We start from the raw sequence: 17863 nt of genomic DNA on the forward strand, positions 1-17863 counted from the left end.
AGAGCCCATGCTCCACAACAAGAGAAGCCACTGCAATGAGAAGCCCGCACGCCACAATGAAGAGTAGCCCCCTGCTCGCTGCAAATAGAGAAAGCCCACGCGCAGCAACGAAGACCCAACGCAGCCAAAAAAAAATTAATTAATTAATTTAAAAAAAGAAAGAGTGACACAATATTGAAAGAAAAGCTTTCACAAATAGACAATGAGATTGTCAAACTGCATAGATTTTCAGAGTTAGAAAGGCATTTAGAGGCCTAGAGTTAGGTCAAATCCTAACTCTACCACTAGCTCCATGAGCTTGAGGAAATTAATCTTTCTATACCCAAATTCTATTAAATGGATATGGGGATACCTATCCCCATAGAGCAGTTGTGAGAAATAAATAAGAAAATGCTTGTGAAAGATGCTTCACATACTGTCAAGTATCATATGAATCTTTTGGTTTTTTAGTTGAAGAGACTGAGGCCTAGAGAGATAGATTGACTTGACCAAAGCTACACAGCTTGTAAGTGGCCTGAGTTAGGGTGTGTAGAATTGTGAGGGAACAGTGTGAAGAACTAAATTTTATGACTTCTTGTAAATAAATTTTGGATGAAAAACTGAATTTAAACGTCTGGCCAAGAGGAAAATATATCTCATGCTTCTGCTGATTCTAAGTGGGGGTGGGCGGGGATGAGGTTCTGTAGAGATATATGTTTTACAATTGAATGTCCCAACTTAATGAAGATTCTCCTTTAAAAAAAACAAAATAAGGCATGTTAAAGTATAAGACCCAGTAACAGTACTGGTAGTAGTGACAAGGCCAGAATGTAAATTTATATAAACATGAAAAATGATTAATTGTTTAATTAGTTCACTCATACATTAATTTCCCACATGTTTATTAAGTGCCTACTGTGTAGTAAGTACTCTTCTCTATTTGGGGGATACTAAACTGGATAGAACTTGATCCCTGCCCTCAGAGGGCCCACTGTCTGGTAAACAAATGTGATAATTATTAAAGTATATGTGTTTCGAAAATAAAAATGCTATGGGAGAAGAAAGTGTTAAGCTCTGCCTGGGGAAGTATTGGCAATCTTCATGGATGAGGTGATGTTAAAATGAATCTCGAAAGGAGAGTAGAAGTTCACTAGGTTTGTGGGAGAAGGAATCAGAGTGGCAGAGATACAGAGGAGATAAAAAGCACTCCAGACAAAGAGCACAGTCTGCCCATCGGTGTAGAAGCACTAGACAGCATGGCACACTCAGAAAACAACAAATGGTCTGGCACAGGCTGAGTGTACAAGAGCAATAGGAGGCGAGATTGGAAAGGTAAGCGAGAGGTCAGATCACAAAGTGCCTTTTACACCACACTTGGGAATTTGCAATGCATGTGGTAGACATAATTTATTCACACCATAAGTGGTAAAGTGGTATAAGGTATAGAGAACAACTTTATGATGTGATATTCCTCTATTAATTTGATCTCTAGTTTACATTTCCCATTACACTGGATTCAATAGTTAGGAAACTACATTTGTTAAGATTCATAGTCCCTTTAGTGCAATGGTACCCTGTGGCAAGTGAAACTGTACAAATAGTGTAATGATACCTGCAGAATAAACAAAACTGTTTAAGATTGAAGCAAAGCCAAGGTCCAACCATTTCCCTGGGATTTGGGGAAATCTTGTAATCTGCAGTTTGTACTAAACCCCATCATATTTAGCACATTGCTTCTCAGTGAATGGGCCTTGATACTATATTTCAACCAAATGATGAAGCAAGGAGTAAAATCTATAAAGAAAAGGTACGGTTCTTCTAATTGTTAATGCCTTGCAATTATGCCCCTTTCTGGAATAATAAAATGTTCCTTGGCAGAGGTCAGGATCTCTGCCACTGACTTATTTAACAGATCTTCTTAACATCTGTCCTGCAGACTGTGCACTTTATTAGTAGACAAGAGACCCAACAGACTTAGCCTGCTGTGTCCCTTTTTCACATTCACACAGCTGTGGATTAACTCAGACTTTCCAGAGGAGGACCAACCAGAAGGGATAGTAATGTTATTGGCTGATTCTAAAAAGATGGGAAAAAAGAGCAGAAACAAATGTTGCCCTAGTACAATTCAGTGTTTTTAGGGTGACAATTACCAGTCTGTTGTAAAAAGGAATAAAAGCAGCTATTTCACTAAAAAAGGAAAGTCTATTCATATCTGTGTGGGAACCTAATCAGGCTCTTGTTTCCAATGACGATGACTCCACAGTCGCACCAGGTCTGCGACAAGAATGCTCCTTTTGTATGCCGATAATGTGGAAACGATAAAATTTCCTTTAAGAGACATATGTGTTTACATCATGAGATGTGTTATTTGACAAAATGCTTTGTTCTCCTTGTATTTTCCATGCAGAGTTTCATGCTGGGTTGTTTGGCTGGAAATCTTTGATTAACTAGAATTAGTTGCTGAAATAAAATAGACACTTTTGTTTTATGAGTCCTCTTGCTGAGCTGTAAATTATAGTAAAACATATAAGAAGTGACAGAAAGAAGTGCTGATTTGAACCTCTGACCCACGACAGGCACAAAAACATAAGATTATTCCTTCAAAGAGCTGCAGAGAGACATAAATATTCCATGGTCTGCTTGGAATTATGCCCTCTTAACAAACTAAAGTTGTGATCTTACATCATGTAACGAGCGTTTTCTAGAGGTGTTACGGTAGGCTTAGAGGAGATACTGAGATTTCGAAAATGCCCCCCTAAGTTAGAACTTTGAATGCTTAAGGGGTTTTCTCTGTCCAACAATGGACAATGAAAACAAGAACAAAGCAAAGTTCCTGTTCCCTAAATGAATAGCCAAGGGTGGTTTCCCTTTTTCCAGAGAAGTGGTACATTTTATAAACCTTAAGCCTTTCTCAAAGCTACATTTGGCCCTTAGTGTGAACATTTTAGTTCTATGGAGCAGTCTTTGGGTACTAGCCCAAAGGAATGGGCTGGGAGGGGAGACACTACTAAAAGCGGAACAGAAATTCTAATAGCCTAAACACTCCCTGTGTTGCAGAGATTGGTGTCCATTCTGCTCAGGATTTTTGTAGTTGTTGTTGTTAAATAATTTTACAGGATTATTTTTAAACTTTTAGCTAACATAAGATCTCTTTTTTGGGGCTTTACTGTAAGTAGAACCTACCTAACTGTCCTCAGTCAAAACTACTAACCTTATGGTGGTAATCATTTCACAATAGATACATATATTAAATTGTCACGTGTCCACATTAAAGTTACACAACTTTATTTACCACTTATATCTCAATAAATCTGGGAGAAAAAAAAAACTAATTGTTCCCAGTGATGGTATTTCGGTAGTAATTTGTAAATGTATCATATTGTGTCTTTCTTCCTCTCTCCTTCCTATTCTTGCTTTGAGTACCTGAAAGACAGCCTATCTTCTTCATCTTTGTATTCCTAATACATTTTTGCTAAATTGAATTAAAATGCCAAGTATTTTCTGAATAAGATCTTTGGAGTGACATCTGTTAAAGAGAATATACCGATAAGGATTTAAGAGCCTACAGGTTTTGAGTCTTTATGGTGAGCCCCTGTTTTAAGTATTTTATGTGCATTAACTTATTTATTTATTCCATACAACAAATCTTTTGGAGTAGGTGCTATTGTTTTCCCATTTCAAAGATGTGGCAATTTAAGGCACTGAGAGATTAAATAACTTGCCCGAGATCGCATAATTAGTAGGTTGTGACTGAAGGGTGTGCACGCTTAGTCACCGTGTTGTCCTCCCTCTCGTAACAGCACATGAACCTTAGTTTTCTAAGTTTCTTCTTTAGTCCTTTATATTAACCATTACCCACTTCATCTGCTAGAATGATTTTCCAAGGTGGATTATTGAGATAGGTGTCAGTATCATGTCTAGTGACATTAAAGCACATTATATGTTTATTACAAACTATTTGAATGATTTTTACTACGGCTGCTATGTATAAGGTATCATTCCTTTCTGCTAATTAGGGAGTTAGCCATAGGTATTACTGTAGGATACAGATGGCATATTTACATACTGCAAAATACACTGAAGTTCTCCAATTGGCAGTACTAATAATTTGCAGTGTGAAAATGATAGTTCATGGAGGTGGCTCTGAAACAAGGTAAAACATTTATTTGAATTTTAAAAATACAGAAGAAAATATAAGAGTAAGGGACGAATAGGATAGTTTGTACTATTTCTTACCGAGTTTACTGGATCACTTAAAAGTGAATTCAAAATACAACCTTATCTCTCAATATTTATTACAAATGCACATTTAATGTTATTATTATTTAATGATTTATTTATTTATTTTATTTATTATTTTTGGCTGCGTCAGGACTTAGTTGCGGCACATGGGCACTTCGTTTTGGTGCGTGGGCTTCTCTTTAGTTGTGGCGTGTGGGTTTTCTCTTCCCTAGTTGTGGCACGCAGGCTCCAGGGCATGTGGGCTCTGTAGTTTGCGGCCCGCAGGCTTTCTAGTTGAGGCGCGCAAGCTCAGTAGTCATGGCACGCGGGCTTAGCTGCCCAGCGGCATGTGGGATCTTAGTTCCCTGACCAGGGATCGAAGCTGCATCCCCTGCATTGTAAGGCAGATTCTTTACCACTGGACCACCAGGGAAGTCCCTCATGTTATTATTAATATGAGATTTAAAAAATAAATCTGTACATTTCATTGTAGGTATAAAATTTTGTTTATTAGCATAATTCTAGTGTTCAACCTTCCAAAGTCTCCTGAGAAATTAAAAGCCAGTTTAAAACAGTTTACAGTTTAAAAACAGTAAAAACATTTTCATATAATAAACACATTTATTTCCAACCAGCAACATTTGTTCTGTCCATTCATTAAAGGGAAAAATTAGCATTTAGAAAATATTACACTTTCATGCATTTTTTTCCCAAATATATATTTATAACAATTTAAAAACTTTTTTCATTGCATATTTACCCATATTTGTCTTCATTCTATGTTGTTTCTGGAGGCTTCTTTATGGATGGAAATCGAAAGACATAGAAGCTCGGCAGTTGTAGAATATTTTTCAAGCAATAACATCTGGTTTCTTGGCAATCATCATGGGCCAAGGCAAGGCAGCCCTGGCATATCTCCGGATTTTCCTGTGGGTATTGCTGAGGGATTTCCAGGTCTGCTATGTTGTTGTAATGGTGTTTCCTAGAAACCCAGAAACTCAGAATGGAATCCAAAGTCTGTCTGATAGTACACAAAGTCTGCATGATCTGGCCCCCTTGCTATCTTTTTGACACCTGACCTATTACCCTTTGCCCAGCTCACTCAGCTGTAGCCACACTGGCCTCCTTGCTGTTTCTCAAACATTCTAAGCACAAGCACACCCTTGGCCTTAGGACTTTTCACCTATCCCTTGCTTCTGCCTGCAATGCTATCCCCAGATAATGACCTGGTTTGCTCCCTCAGTTCTTTTGGGTCTGTATTCAAATGTCCTCTTCTTTTAGTTTTTCTGACCTCTGCTATATTTCTTTCATAGTACCTGGCCAGTAGTAGCCACTCAATAAATAGTTTTTGAATGAGCTTGAACTGAAATTCACCTTTCAGTTACAAAGAAACAATGCTTTTAAGTGTTGGGAATCTAACATATATTCATTTACTGAAAGTATTTTATTAAACTCAGCACATGCACTTAAATATATATATACGCACTGAAAAATTCCTTGTGACTTAGTTTATGGGAAATAATGCTTGGATTTCACATCCAACTTCTGGACTCATTGATGAGTATTTATATCCTATTGGTACAGTCAAGATGCATTTGTTTAAGACTTCTCTGATGAGCTGTGGCTTTGCTACTAGAGCTATGGCTTTGCGACTAGAGAGTTAAAGGAGCATTACAAATGCAAGCTGTACCACTTGGAGCGCATTCAGAGAGCTGGATCTCTTCAGCATTGCCTGCCCAGCTCTTGGAAACAGAGGAAAACAGTAAGATTCATTCCCATAATGCTGATTTCCAACTGCCCTCATTATCACCTCTTCGAATATCTTGCTTCAAGAACCAAATTACCAGTTGTTTCAATGACTGCACTTTTATTTCTGTAAATAAAGCATTATGTATTTACATATTTTTTTTAGCACCCTGAAAGAAAAGATACTTGGAGGAAGCAGCAAGAGATTGAGTCTTCTTGCTAAAACTATTGGGGGTGGACTTGTTTATTTTTAGTTATTTGCACTGTGCAACTATGTTCCATAAGGAAATGCTCTTCTGAGTGCATTCCAATATAATTGGTGCAATCAGAGGATGAATTCTGATTATTTTTTTTTCATGGCAGACCACAGGGTGCTCTGTTATTTGATGGATTCCCAATTTTTAAAAATATTCTCTTTGTTCAAGGGTAGGACCTTTGACCTGAGCCTCTTTCCTATTCTTTTTTCTGTTTTTCACAGCTTCTCCTCTCCTCCACACCCAACGTATTTCTCCTATTCCCCGTCCCATTAGCACAATGAGTTATGTCAGAGGAGCAAGCTACTCAGTGCTTGGGAAAATAGGCAAGATGATCTCTAGCCAGGAAAACTCTTTTTTGAATTCATTTTTCTTTACTTGACATTCTTGAGCCGGCTGCAGGGGATAATGAAATGAATTAAACAGGTCTTGGTTCTCCAGTGGCTTACAGTCAATGCTTGTCCCATTTTTCCCTTGGTTTTTTGTGGGAAGACAAATGGCAGAAGTCTCAAAGGGGGTGAAATAGGTCTGCTCTCACCTGAGACAAATTTGTCCCTTTATTTATTTTTGCATAAACTTTAATTTTAAACATCTGTAGAAACCTTATTGTAATTATAATTAACCTAATTGCTACGGTTGCATTTTAAAATGTGTACATTTTAAGACAAATATTAAAATAAAATTCTACAACATAAATCATTATTGGGTGCCCAATGATGACTTTTTAAGTACATGTAGGATGAATTTCTCTTTAAATCTTAGGGGAATGGTGGAAAAACATCCCTTTTACGTAGTCCAAACTAAAAGCTCTGATAGAAAGTACAAACTCTATTTGCAGTTAGTTCCCCAAGAGAACAGAACACAAAGAGAAATGAGTCTTTGTGAACACCAAATGGGGAAAATAGGGAACCTTGGGTTCTAGATTTCTTTCTGCCCACTGCTCACAAGTTGGTATGCTTATGCAAATCACTTCCTTTTCTAGGCTTTAGTTTTCTTCATCTGTAAAGCAAAAGGATGGGGTTAGATCATGTATACAATTCTTCCTTCTGCTAACATTGTGTTATCTGGTGTTTCTCTGCAAGAAAATCAATGCATTACATGGTGAATTCACATGCTTATCGGTCCAAAAACACAGAAATGAAAAGAACTGACCTCCACCTCTGGGGTTCTTTTTGGAGAGGGTGTGAGGAAAAGTATACTAAGAAAATGGTGTGGGCAGAAATTATAGTAATTTTAAGAAGACAGAGACAAGGTAAATGAAGGGGTTTTAATGGTCCATGTTAACAGAGCATCTATTAATTGTCAGGCATTAAGTTAGGTGCTAGGGACATAAAAGCAAATAAGACTCAGTTCTTCCCTTAAGGAGCTCATAATTTGGTGAAAGTACACAGAGATAGAGAATGAGATATAGTGGGAACACAAAGGAGGCAGCGGTCAGATAAGTCTTTAAGGAGAAGGTGATTTTTGAGTTGAGACTCAAAAGATGAGTAGAATTATGATAAACAAGAGGGGTTAATAGGAAAGGAAAATATGGCAATAGAAAAATATGCAGGAGGGGCAAGGAGATTAACTTGGAAATTAACCCAGTATGTGACAAGTGGGAGTAGTAGTTCTTCCCCTATTCCTCCTCTCACCTCCTATCCTCACAGCCAATTTTCTTTGGTATCAAATGTTAGGGGTATAGCTAAACAAGTAGCTTCTATGCTGAAAACAAGGACTTCAGTTCTTTCCTTCCATAAAACCACAGCTATATTTCCTGGATCATTTTGTTGACATTGGAGGTTTATGAGAAGTAAAAGTATTTGTGATCACCTTCAAATTATTTTTAAGCTCTCTCCCCCACCCCTCTTTCAGTCTGTAGTGACTTGTTACTGACACAGTTTCTTCCCTGTGCTGAACAAGCACTAAATCAAGCTGCTTAATTACCCCTGTCTCCGTTTCACCTTCTCACAGCCTCACAGCTGAACTTATCCAGCTTTATAGCATGCCTTGCTTGGTAGGCAGAGGAATGGTCATCAGTATTGTTTTGAGAGGGTAACAAAATCCAGGATATCCCTGGAGAACTGAGCCAGGCTTGGGGCCTAGTGTTAGGCAGCATCAATCAAGTAAATAATGACATTTTCTTAAGGTTGCCCCACTTACCCACCCTGCTTGTTTCTCCAACATTTCCTTATTGTGCCCCTTAGTAGTGTCAGGGAAACACAGCAACAGCATCTGAGTGAACCTGGGCTACAGGCCTGGGGTTCTCAGATACTACTTGCAACCATAGCAAATCAGGTAGATATAAAGGTGAGAGTTGAAATCTTAAAGTTAGTGCCTATTGAATCTGTTTTTATAGAATAGCATTTTTCTCTTTTCTTCCTTTCTTCATTATCTACCAATAGGCAAGTTGTATTTGAGGGAGAATTTTTTTTTTTCTTTCTCTCTGGGTCAGATTCCGACAGGCCATTTTAAAATGCCCTTCCTAATTGAAATGACAAAACACAGGAGAATTTACTCCAAAGAGAATACAGCAAGTGAAGTTGTGCCTGCTTTTCTACTTTGGTTTCCATATACTAGAGCACACTGGTGCCAATTTAAAGCCCCTGTCAATTTCTCTTTTTATCAAGTTCTCCTATTTCTACACATAGTCTGCATTGTTCTCTTTACTTTATCAGTCTGTTAAACATATGTCACTAGGGTATTTCAGGTGTCTTCTATTATGGCTCAAAGATTGGTTGGAGAAGGGAGTTTAGCTAAAAATTGTGCCCCTTGCTCCTTCAAGGTGGCTGGTAGTACCCTTAACTCTTCTTTCTCCATCTGAGGATTGTGAAATGCCATTTTAGAAAAAGTAGCTGTGAGACATCTGGAAGATGTCAAAAGAGCTCAGAAGACCAGCAATATCAGAATCTCTCTTCTTGGACAATGATTCTTGTCTGGTGGTTAGGAATAAGAAATGCGTTTCATTGTGATTCATTGTATAGCTTATTTTAACATATAAAAGCAGAAAGCACATGGGCTTTAAAGTGAGACTGACTCTAAAATAGATAATAATTCCTATCATATATAACTATTTTGAAGATGAAATAAAATAATAAAGGTAAAATACCTAGCACAGTACCTGACTGAGCTGGTGCTCAATATATGTTTGTTGAATTAACACACGAATGAATGGGGATGATGACTGTATGAGTGATTATGTGAAAATCGTGATTATGAGAATAAAAGGCCTTTCACCTTTTTTTAATGGTGCTCTCCTTTGGAGATCTTATGTGATTTTATCACAGAAAGCAGGTATAAAACAATATATATGTATTTCACATTATGGGAAATATTAGATGCACTGTGACACCATCCATTATAATTTGACGTAAATTTGACTCCTTGCGGGGGAAAAGCATGCCTTTCTTCCCAAATACAATAGTGTTGTAAAATGACCCTGACACAAAACATTTCTTAGGTCTTGGCCATAAGCCAGCGTGTGTACTCAAAGACACTCAAGAATTTTACCATAAGGCTGAGTTTGGTTGGTAGGACCTACTGTTTTGTGCTGAATCTAAGCAGACTTAGTTATTAAAGTGTCACTAGGATCCAAGGCTAGTCTCAGGACACAGAACTCCAGAAACACTACTAGAGGTAATATGTATTTGTGGGCTTGTGAGATCTTCATAGGACTTTCTTAATCCTATGCTTAAAAGATTGGTCAATGAGCTAGTGATAAAGCATAGAAGAGAGTCTTTGTGTCTTGGTTCTAGTTCATTGCTCTTTCTAGGTACTTCTCTTCTGGGGATAAAGTCTGAAATTATTAATGTGGCCTAATAAGACCCTACCCCTCTTTCGCCTCTTCTCATGCCGCTCTATGCTCACTCAACAGTCGCGCCATGTTGGCCTTTTCTAAGTTCATCGAAAAAGGTTACCTTCTTTCCTGCCTCAGAGCCATAATAACGGATGTGTCTTCTTTTCGGAATGTTCTTTATCAACCTGTCCACATGGATAGTTGTTAAAGCATTACTTCCTTAGAGAAGCTACTCTGATCCTGTAGTCCTTCAGACTACCTTAAATACCTTTGTTAGACAGCCACTTGACATTCTATATTTTTCTTTCTCAGCACTTATTCTAACTGTAATTCATAGTTACTACCTAAGCATTTATTTAATCCCTCCCTTAAGGCAGGGACTATTTCTGAGTTGCTTGTTGCACCTCCATTGTTTAGCACAGTGTTTAGTTAATAGTATACATTTAATAAAGATTTGCCACTGAAAATTTCATCTGTACTGGAAATGTGCTTGAAAAGTACCAAGGTTGGTTCATATATCCATTTCTACTTTAAATGATAATGCTGGAATGAGAGCTAGAGGATTCTTATTCTAGCTCCAGTACTAACTATACGATCTTGGGCGTGCTACTTCTGTTCCCTAGACCTCAGCTCATCAGTGTAATGAAGAGGTCAGACTAGACTAAATGATCTATTAAGCCCCTTTCAGTTCCAGGTACTAAGTATGTTATTGTTCAGCTTACCAAAGTTTTAATGCTGGCTACTCTATTAAAACTGAACTAATAATAAAGGTAGGATTTTTTTTAGCCATAAAATAGTAAAAGCATTTCTTAAAGTGCTCCTATAAAATATGAGTGATTTTATAATTTTGAACAAGGCTCATTTTTACATGTATACACTGCATGTCTTTATATATTTTGGATAGAGAGACAATTCAATATCCCAAACAACCACTGAACATTTTTCAAAATTGAAATGGAAGAACCTATACTTACAAAAACAGTCTTCACCAAAGTTTAAATGTTTATAGGACTTTGGCTAAGCCTGTTATAAGCTTTACTGCATTGTTGATTTTTTAAACCTCAATGTTGTTTGGAAATTAATATTCATTATTATCGTCATTATGACTATGAACTGTGTTCTGAGAATCTTACATGGAATGACATTTTTGTAAACGCTTATGTAATAGTTAACCAGAGTTTAACCTTTTTCCTTCCTCAACCATTAGTTTGCAAAGGAGTTTTCTAACTTAAAGCTATTTATTTGAATAACTAGTATTTTATATTCTTTCAGAAAAGGATGCAGTAGCATTTCGGGAAACTTTAAATTTATAAGTAACTAGGCTGAGAAGAAAAATTAGTACTACAATTTGTGTTAGAAAAGTGTAACATGGGTTAGTGAAGCTAGCAGTTATTGAGGAACTATCTAGTCAACATTCTAAAAATGACTTCAAGAGAATAATTTCTTGTAAAACAGTATAATTTAATTTGCACTGAATTTATTTTCCTTTTATTTCTTAAAACTCAACACCATAAAATTATTCATTACATTTACAATAAATATAATCATATACCACTGCTGTTGCCTCATTTATAGAGAGAATATCTCTCCTCCATAACATCCAGGGATTTTATATATAGCACATTAATTCAGAAAATATGGATTGGTTATCTCTTTTTTGCAAGTCACTATTGTTGATGCTAGGCATTCAAAAATAATTAGGTTGATCATGAGTTCAGTAAGCTTACAGTCTATCAAGCATGGTAAGACATGTGCATAACTAAACACAAAGTTAAGAAAAGATAAGCATTGCAGGAAAGGTGCAAATCAACTGTTAAGGATCTTTATCTTACATCTCCTCCAGAGCTATATGCTTGTTCCAAGACTTTGACTCCTCCTCAGCTCCTAATACAGAGCCTGGCATATGGAACATATTCAATTAACGTTCGCTTAGAAGATGAGCTATTTGTGAAATTGTTCTGTAAACCTATGCCTATTCAATGAATGGCATTCTTTTCTCCAAGTCAGTTCTAAAGTCTTCAATCTGAAAAGCTCTATGCTTCTATCTAAATTAATATATTTTGTTAGACAGAATGTGAAAATTTTTATTTTCATGAGCACTTTCTATCTTTACATTGGACTCTAATTTCTGATTTCCATTTCAAGGCTCATTCTACTAAATCTTCTCTGATATTCTACTGTCCAGTTTACCCAGGTCTGTGAGTTTTACAGACTGTGGCTATACTTCTTCCTGCCTCTAACATATCAGTAACCAGAAGGCACAAGGAATTCCAAGGAATCAACAATTCTAAGGCACCTTGCGTTTCTTAGGTACAAGCCTTTAGAACTTGTATGGGATGTAAAATAGATGATTGTCAAAACTTTAGAGGGAGCAATGAACGCTACTCTTGTTTATCCAAGGCAACTATATTGTTCAATTATTTTGAAGGATTTCTGAATTTAGTCAGCCTTTTAAAAAGTAGATTTGTGTCCAAGGATTTGTTTTTCTGCTTTTCTTCACTAGTTGAAGTTCCTTGAAGGACTCAAGATTGAGTAAAATTGACTTTCTTCTGATCTTGTGAATCATGAGGTAAAATGAAGGCATAAATGATGTCTAAGGACTCTTGCCTCTCGAAGATTTCCTGACTCTTTAATACTCAATAGTAAGGCATATTGGCCATGATACCAGCCACCATATAGCCAGTACTTTTCCCCTCCATTCAGTGTAGAGCTTTGCTGCACTGGCTCAGCATCCACACCCCCCCCCACACCCCTGCGCCCCACCCCCTTTGAAGACACCTGGCTGAATTTTAAAGGAAAAAGATAAAAAAGGAAACAGGGAAAAGGAAACAAGATAGTCCTTTCTTTCCCCCGAAGTTCTAGCAGTTTGACTGACTCTTACTTGTGAATTTTTCTTGCCACTGAGTCATTGCACATACAGAATTATGAAACTTTAATTTCTTTAGAGGCTTGTTATATTAGAAAAATTGGTCCAAAGAAAGCAACAATCATGACATAAGCACATCTGGCTCTTGCAAATTATTCTTTATTAAGCTTTCATTTAATTACATGTGCTGAAAGGTCTGTTTTTGATTACTGTAATTTTTTTTATTTGTCCATCTGAATGATAGTAATGCTGGAAATTACATACAAACCACCTGTTTTTCCTCCCCTACTAATATGGCAAAGTTTGAGCTATTTTCTCTGTGGTTAATGAACTGGGAAGCTTTCTATTTATTATGATAGAAATATGACTATCAAGGTAGTCATAATCTTGATGGCTTAATTCTTGAGGATAAGAAGAAAAGAAGATATTTGAATGGCATTTTCAAGCATGAAATTGTGTTAAAATTGAGGTATCTGAATTCTGGTTAGCCATAGCGGATTAACACATTCATTTATCACCAACTTCACCCCAAAGCTAATAAATCTACAGTTAAGGATTTCACATCCTGTACTAGGAAAAAGAAGCTTGATTTTTTCCCCCCGCAAATCTGGCTATATTCTCTTTTGGATTACGTTATATGCTGCATAGAAATAAGACCCTGAGGAAGGAGGGACTGCCATTGGGCCTCAGGGATCTTGAGGGCAGCACTCTTATCATCCAGAAGGGTCAGCATCCCCAGAGAAGTTTAGTCAGTATTGTATTAGAATGATGTTCTTCCAGAAATCCCTAGGAAAGTTTAGATCAGTTTGTTAGTTCATGAATATTAAAATTACATGAATGGACGTACCGACTTTTAGAACACTTTTATGAAGATTTTAGGTACTAGGAAGAATATTTAAGACCATTTACTCAAATTCCTTTTTGTATGATTGAAGACATTGAGTCCTAGAGCAATTCAATCCTTTGTTTAGGGTCATAAACTTATTTCTAGAAAGACCAGGAACAGAATAATGACTCCCATATCATTGCTCTTTCTTTCTGTTATACTGTTTATTCTCTTTCATTTTCCTCTTTAAAAATAATGAAAGAGAAATTGCAAGGCTGTCAGAGAAACAATTATCTAACAATACGGTAAGTTTTGTTTAAAACTCCATTTCAGCTGCATTTAAAGAGATGATGTTTGTCTTCCCTCTTTTGCAGCAGCTCTATGCCGCTCAGCTGGCCAGCATGCAGGTGTCACCTGGAGCAAAGATGCCATCAACTCCACAGCCACCAAACACAGCAGGGGCAGTCTCACCTACTGGGATAAAAAATGAAAAGAGAGGGACCAGCCCTGTAACTCAAGTTAAGGTATTTGCTTTGCAGGATTATGGAAACAGTTTGGAAAACAGCTTCACAAGAAAGGTAGTGAACCAGGCTGTGTTGGGAATAAGCGGCAGGAAGCAAAACAGCCTAAAGGAACCCCAAAATGCTCCTCTTTATTGTAAATTTCATGATTGAGCACTGAGAAACGGGTGTTTCCCTTTTGATAACAATAGTGCCATATTGTGAGATCTTCACCTATATCTGCACACTTCTCAAGAGTTTTTCCCCTTTGGATTCTGGCATTTATTTTTTAATGTTCATTGGCATGAATGGCCATGGTTTTATTACCAGTCTTCGTCATAGTCTTGTGACACTTCTCTCTAACTTCCTTAAACAGGTGGGGAGCCAACTTACAGTGCTAGAGGAGGAGGATCTCAAAACTTTAGATTGACAAAATAGAACCCAGTGCTGGACTTTATATGGTTTGTTGATAAAGCTCTCTCCTTCAAAAATAGTTATAAATGTGGGCTCTGAGGAATGAGTGGTGTCATAACCTAATCATGCTTTGATGCCATATATAGTTGTGATAGGATAAACAGGATTGCCCAAGTTATGACTGAAACATTAATAGATCCTTTCCTCACTGATTTTCAGTGTCTTAAAATGGGGTAGCCAGGAGGTGCTTGGTGACAGAGGGGAATTGATGATCCAGTCTAACTTTGTGCTGCAGCTGGTACTTATAGGTTTTTGTGATTGCCTTTGCTTCCTGTATTGAATTAACAAATTCAGACAGCTCAAAGAAACAATTGTTTTGTATCACTGACTTACCTACTTTGTGGGATTTGTTAAGCACAGATGTATTATTGTAATGTGCCCAAAGTACTGCACTTGGAGAAATTCTGCAGTTATTTTTAACTCATTACATGGGAAACATCTAAGGCCAACAAAACAGCATTGAAGGCCACAGAATTACTGAAATTGTTTTATTTTCTAAAACTTGCAGATAGGGACTTTGAGATTTCAGAAAAGCCCTTAAAAATATGGATCCCAAATATCAAGATAAAAAATGTAAACATAATTAGGATGGATAGTTCTGCCAGTGCCCACCCAAAGGAATTAATTTAATGCCACCCATGCCTTTAGACTCTCCGAAGAAGTAGATGAACATTTATGGTTTGTTGTTAGAAATATTGAGATATGACAATAGGCGGTTTACATTTAATAAGATAGTATTAACTTATGGAAACAGACTATTTATTTTGTGTTCCAAGAGTTTCTTTTTGTGAATAAGCGAACACTACCACTCAAACCAAGGCACTTTGTTTAATTATAGTTGTTGGAGTATAAGCATATCAAACATCAGTGACTTGAGGTATTGAGTATTAGATATTTTAACATGAAAAAGTCATTTTATAAGTGGGTTGGCCAAATGGAACTGCACCAAACCAAGCCTTTACTGGATGAGTAAAATGTTCCCTGGTTAGATTCAAGTTTATATTTGCTTTTACCATTCCAGCTTTGTGGGCCAACTGAATTTTATTACTCACTTGACCACATGCAAATTCTTAGGGAGTTCTCTATATAATTTGACTTGACTATACTTTATGTTAATAAAAAGGAGGCATTTATTATACTTATTAGACTGTTTATTGTATGTGAGTAAAAATATATAGACCAAGACATAAAGCAAATGTTTTAAATTTTTTAAATAGCTCCTACCTATTATTACAGAAGTTCTGAAAATAATCTTATATTTTTCTAATTGAAAGAATTATGGTCACTAAAATATTTCATGTTTCTCTCTGTAGTCATTCTTTCCCTCTGTATAGAACACAACTACGTTACATAGGGCATTGTTAGCTGAAGGTAACAAAAATAAAAATAGATGGTCTTCCTTTCCTTTTTTCCCCCAGAATTTTTATTTGCTATAATTGTCAACATCAGCAGTCAGGATGTTTCTGTTCAAATGTCAGTTCTGTCGCTTTTACTAGATGTGTCACCTTGGGCAAGTTACTTCTTTCAGCCTTAGTTTTTGCCTCTGTAAAATGGAAGTTAATATTTTTACGAGTCTTAAATGAGATAATACAGCTTCTAGAATATAGTGACTATTCCATAAATGTTAGTATAGCGATGACGTTGATGATAATCTAATGCTAATAAAGAAGATGGTGGTGGGTGGTAGTAGTGGTTGTAACTGAAATATCTGGTTGTATACCGAGAGAGATCCTAAAAGAAACCTAGAAGATTTCCATTTTAAACCATTATGGAGGAACAGGGATTTACTTACTCTCCAAACTTAAACAAGTAAAACTCAAGACACAATATATAAAGCAGTAGTTTCAGACATTTCCAATAGGAGTACAGGACAGTGACCCCTGATAGAAGAGAAACAAGTGAGGCAAGCACCACAGTTGTTCCATCTTACTGTCTAGAGAGAATTTCCAGGCAATAGTGCGGGGGCGGGAGGGTGGGGGACGTGTAGCCACATGCAGCTTGGAAGGCTTCCCGAGTAGAGAGACAAGAGTTCAGAGTTTAAGGATGCCAAGTAGATGGAACTTGTGAGGTAGAGTACCAGAGGAGGGAGCTGTTTATATAGAGAGAGCACTGGAAATCTGCAGAAGGTTCCCCTGTATTTAGCTGAGTACTGATCAGCATATGCATGTGAGGAAACTATCTGAGGCCAGGGAAAAAGACCAGATGTAGCAGACAAAACCATTGCAAGGTTCACAAAGAACTGAGAATGATTTGTGTTCCCACTGGCCAGATTGAAAAGATCACTTGACACAGGGCACCAAGTAGAGTCCCCAGCAGGGTATTACCTCACTAGTGGGGCCAGATTATCCCTAGATTAATGACTGCTCTGGACCTGCCTAACAAAGCTTGAAAGTAAGCCTAGTAAGGCTTTCCGTGTCTCAGAACAAAGTCCACAAATATTTAAAGGAATATACAAACTATGAAACCCAACACTGTAAAATTCATAATGTGAAGCATGTATTCAATAATTACCAGGCTTTCATAGAAGCAAGAAAATATGAACAATGATGAAAAGAATAACCAATCATTAGAAACAAACCCCAAAATAACACAGATGATAGAATTAGTAGATAAGACAGTAAAAACAGCTCTTATAAGGGACTTCCAACTATAGCCAAGTGAAGAGGTAAGCATATCTGCTCCTGTTCACCCACAAAGTTTCTCTTGGGCCAGGACAGGCCGTGAGGACCAACAACAGGCCTGCCATCGTGGAAAGGGACTGACTTGACTGGGAGTTAATAGGTGCTTCCCATTCTCAGTGGCGTTGTTGGTGGAAATGGCAATTATTGAATTATAAGAATAAGTAATAAATTAGAATATACAGTCATACCTTTTTTATTTATTTTTTTTTATAAATTTATTTATTTTTATTTTTGGCTGTGTTGGGTCTTTGTTGCTGCGTGTGGGCTTTCTCTAGTTGTGGAGAGTGGGGGCTACTCTTCGTTGCGGTGCGCGGGCTTCTTATTGCGGTGGCTTCTCTTGTTGCAGAGCACAGGCTCTAGGCACGTGGGCTTCAGTAGTTGTGGCGCGCGGGCTCTAGAGCACAGGCTCCGTGGTTGTGGTGCACAGGCTTAGTTGCTCCGCGGCATGTGGGATCTTCCCGGACCAGGGCTCGAACCCGTGTTCCCTGCATTGGCAGGCAGATTCTTAACCACTGTGCCACCGGGGAAGTCCCACAACCTT

General features: G+C 37.4%; 1 protein-coding gene across 12 annotated transcripts in view; it reads left to right on the forward strand.

Annotated features, from left to right (window-relative positions):
* The window catches only part of LOC102980368 (transcription factor SOX-6), a 297561-nt gene that overhangs the window by 187989 nt on the left and 91709 nt on the right, over nucleotides 1–17863 (forward strand). For 10 of the 12 annotated variants that reach the window (XM_028500833.2, XM_028500838.2, XM_028500835.2 and 7 more), the window contains one exon: nucleotides 14042–14191. In XM_028500833.2, coding sequence (XP_028356634.1) covers nucleotides 14042–14191 — 150 coding nt within the window. The remainder of the gene's footprint in view (nucleotides 1–14041; nucleotides 14192–17863) is intronic. The other 2 variants (XM_028500834.2, XM_028500840.2) reach the window with 1 other exon arrangement.

The sequence above is a fragment of the Physeter macrocephalus genome, chromosome 16 (assembly GCF_002837175.3).
Source record: "Physeter macrocephalus isolate SW-GA chromosome 16, ASM283717v5, whole genome shotgun sequence".
Classification (NCBI taxonomy): domain Eukaryota; kingdom Metazoa; phylum Chordata; class Mammalia; order Artiodactyla; family Physeteridae; genus Physeter; species Physeter macrocephalus.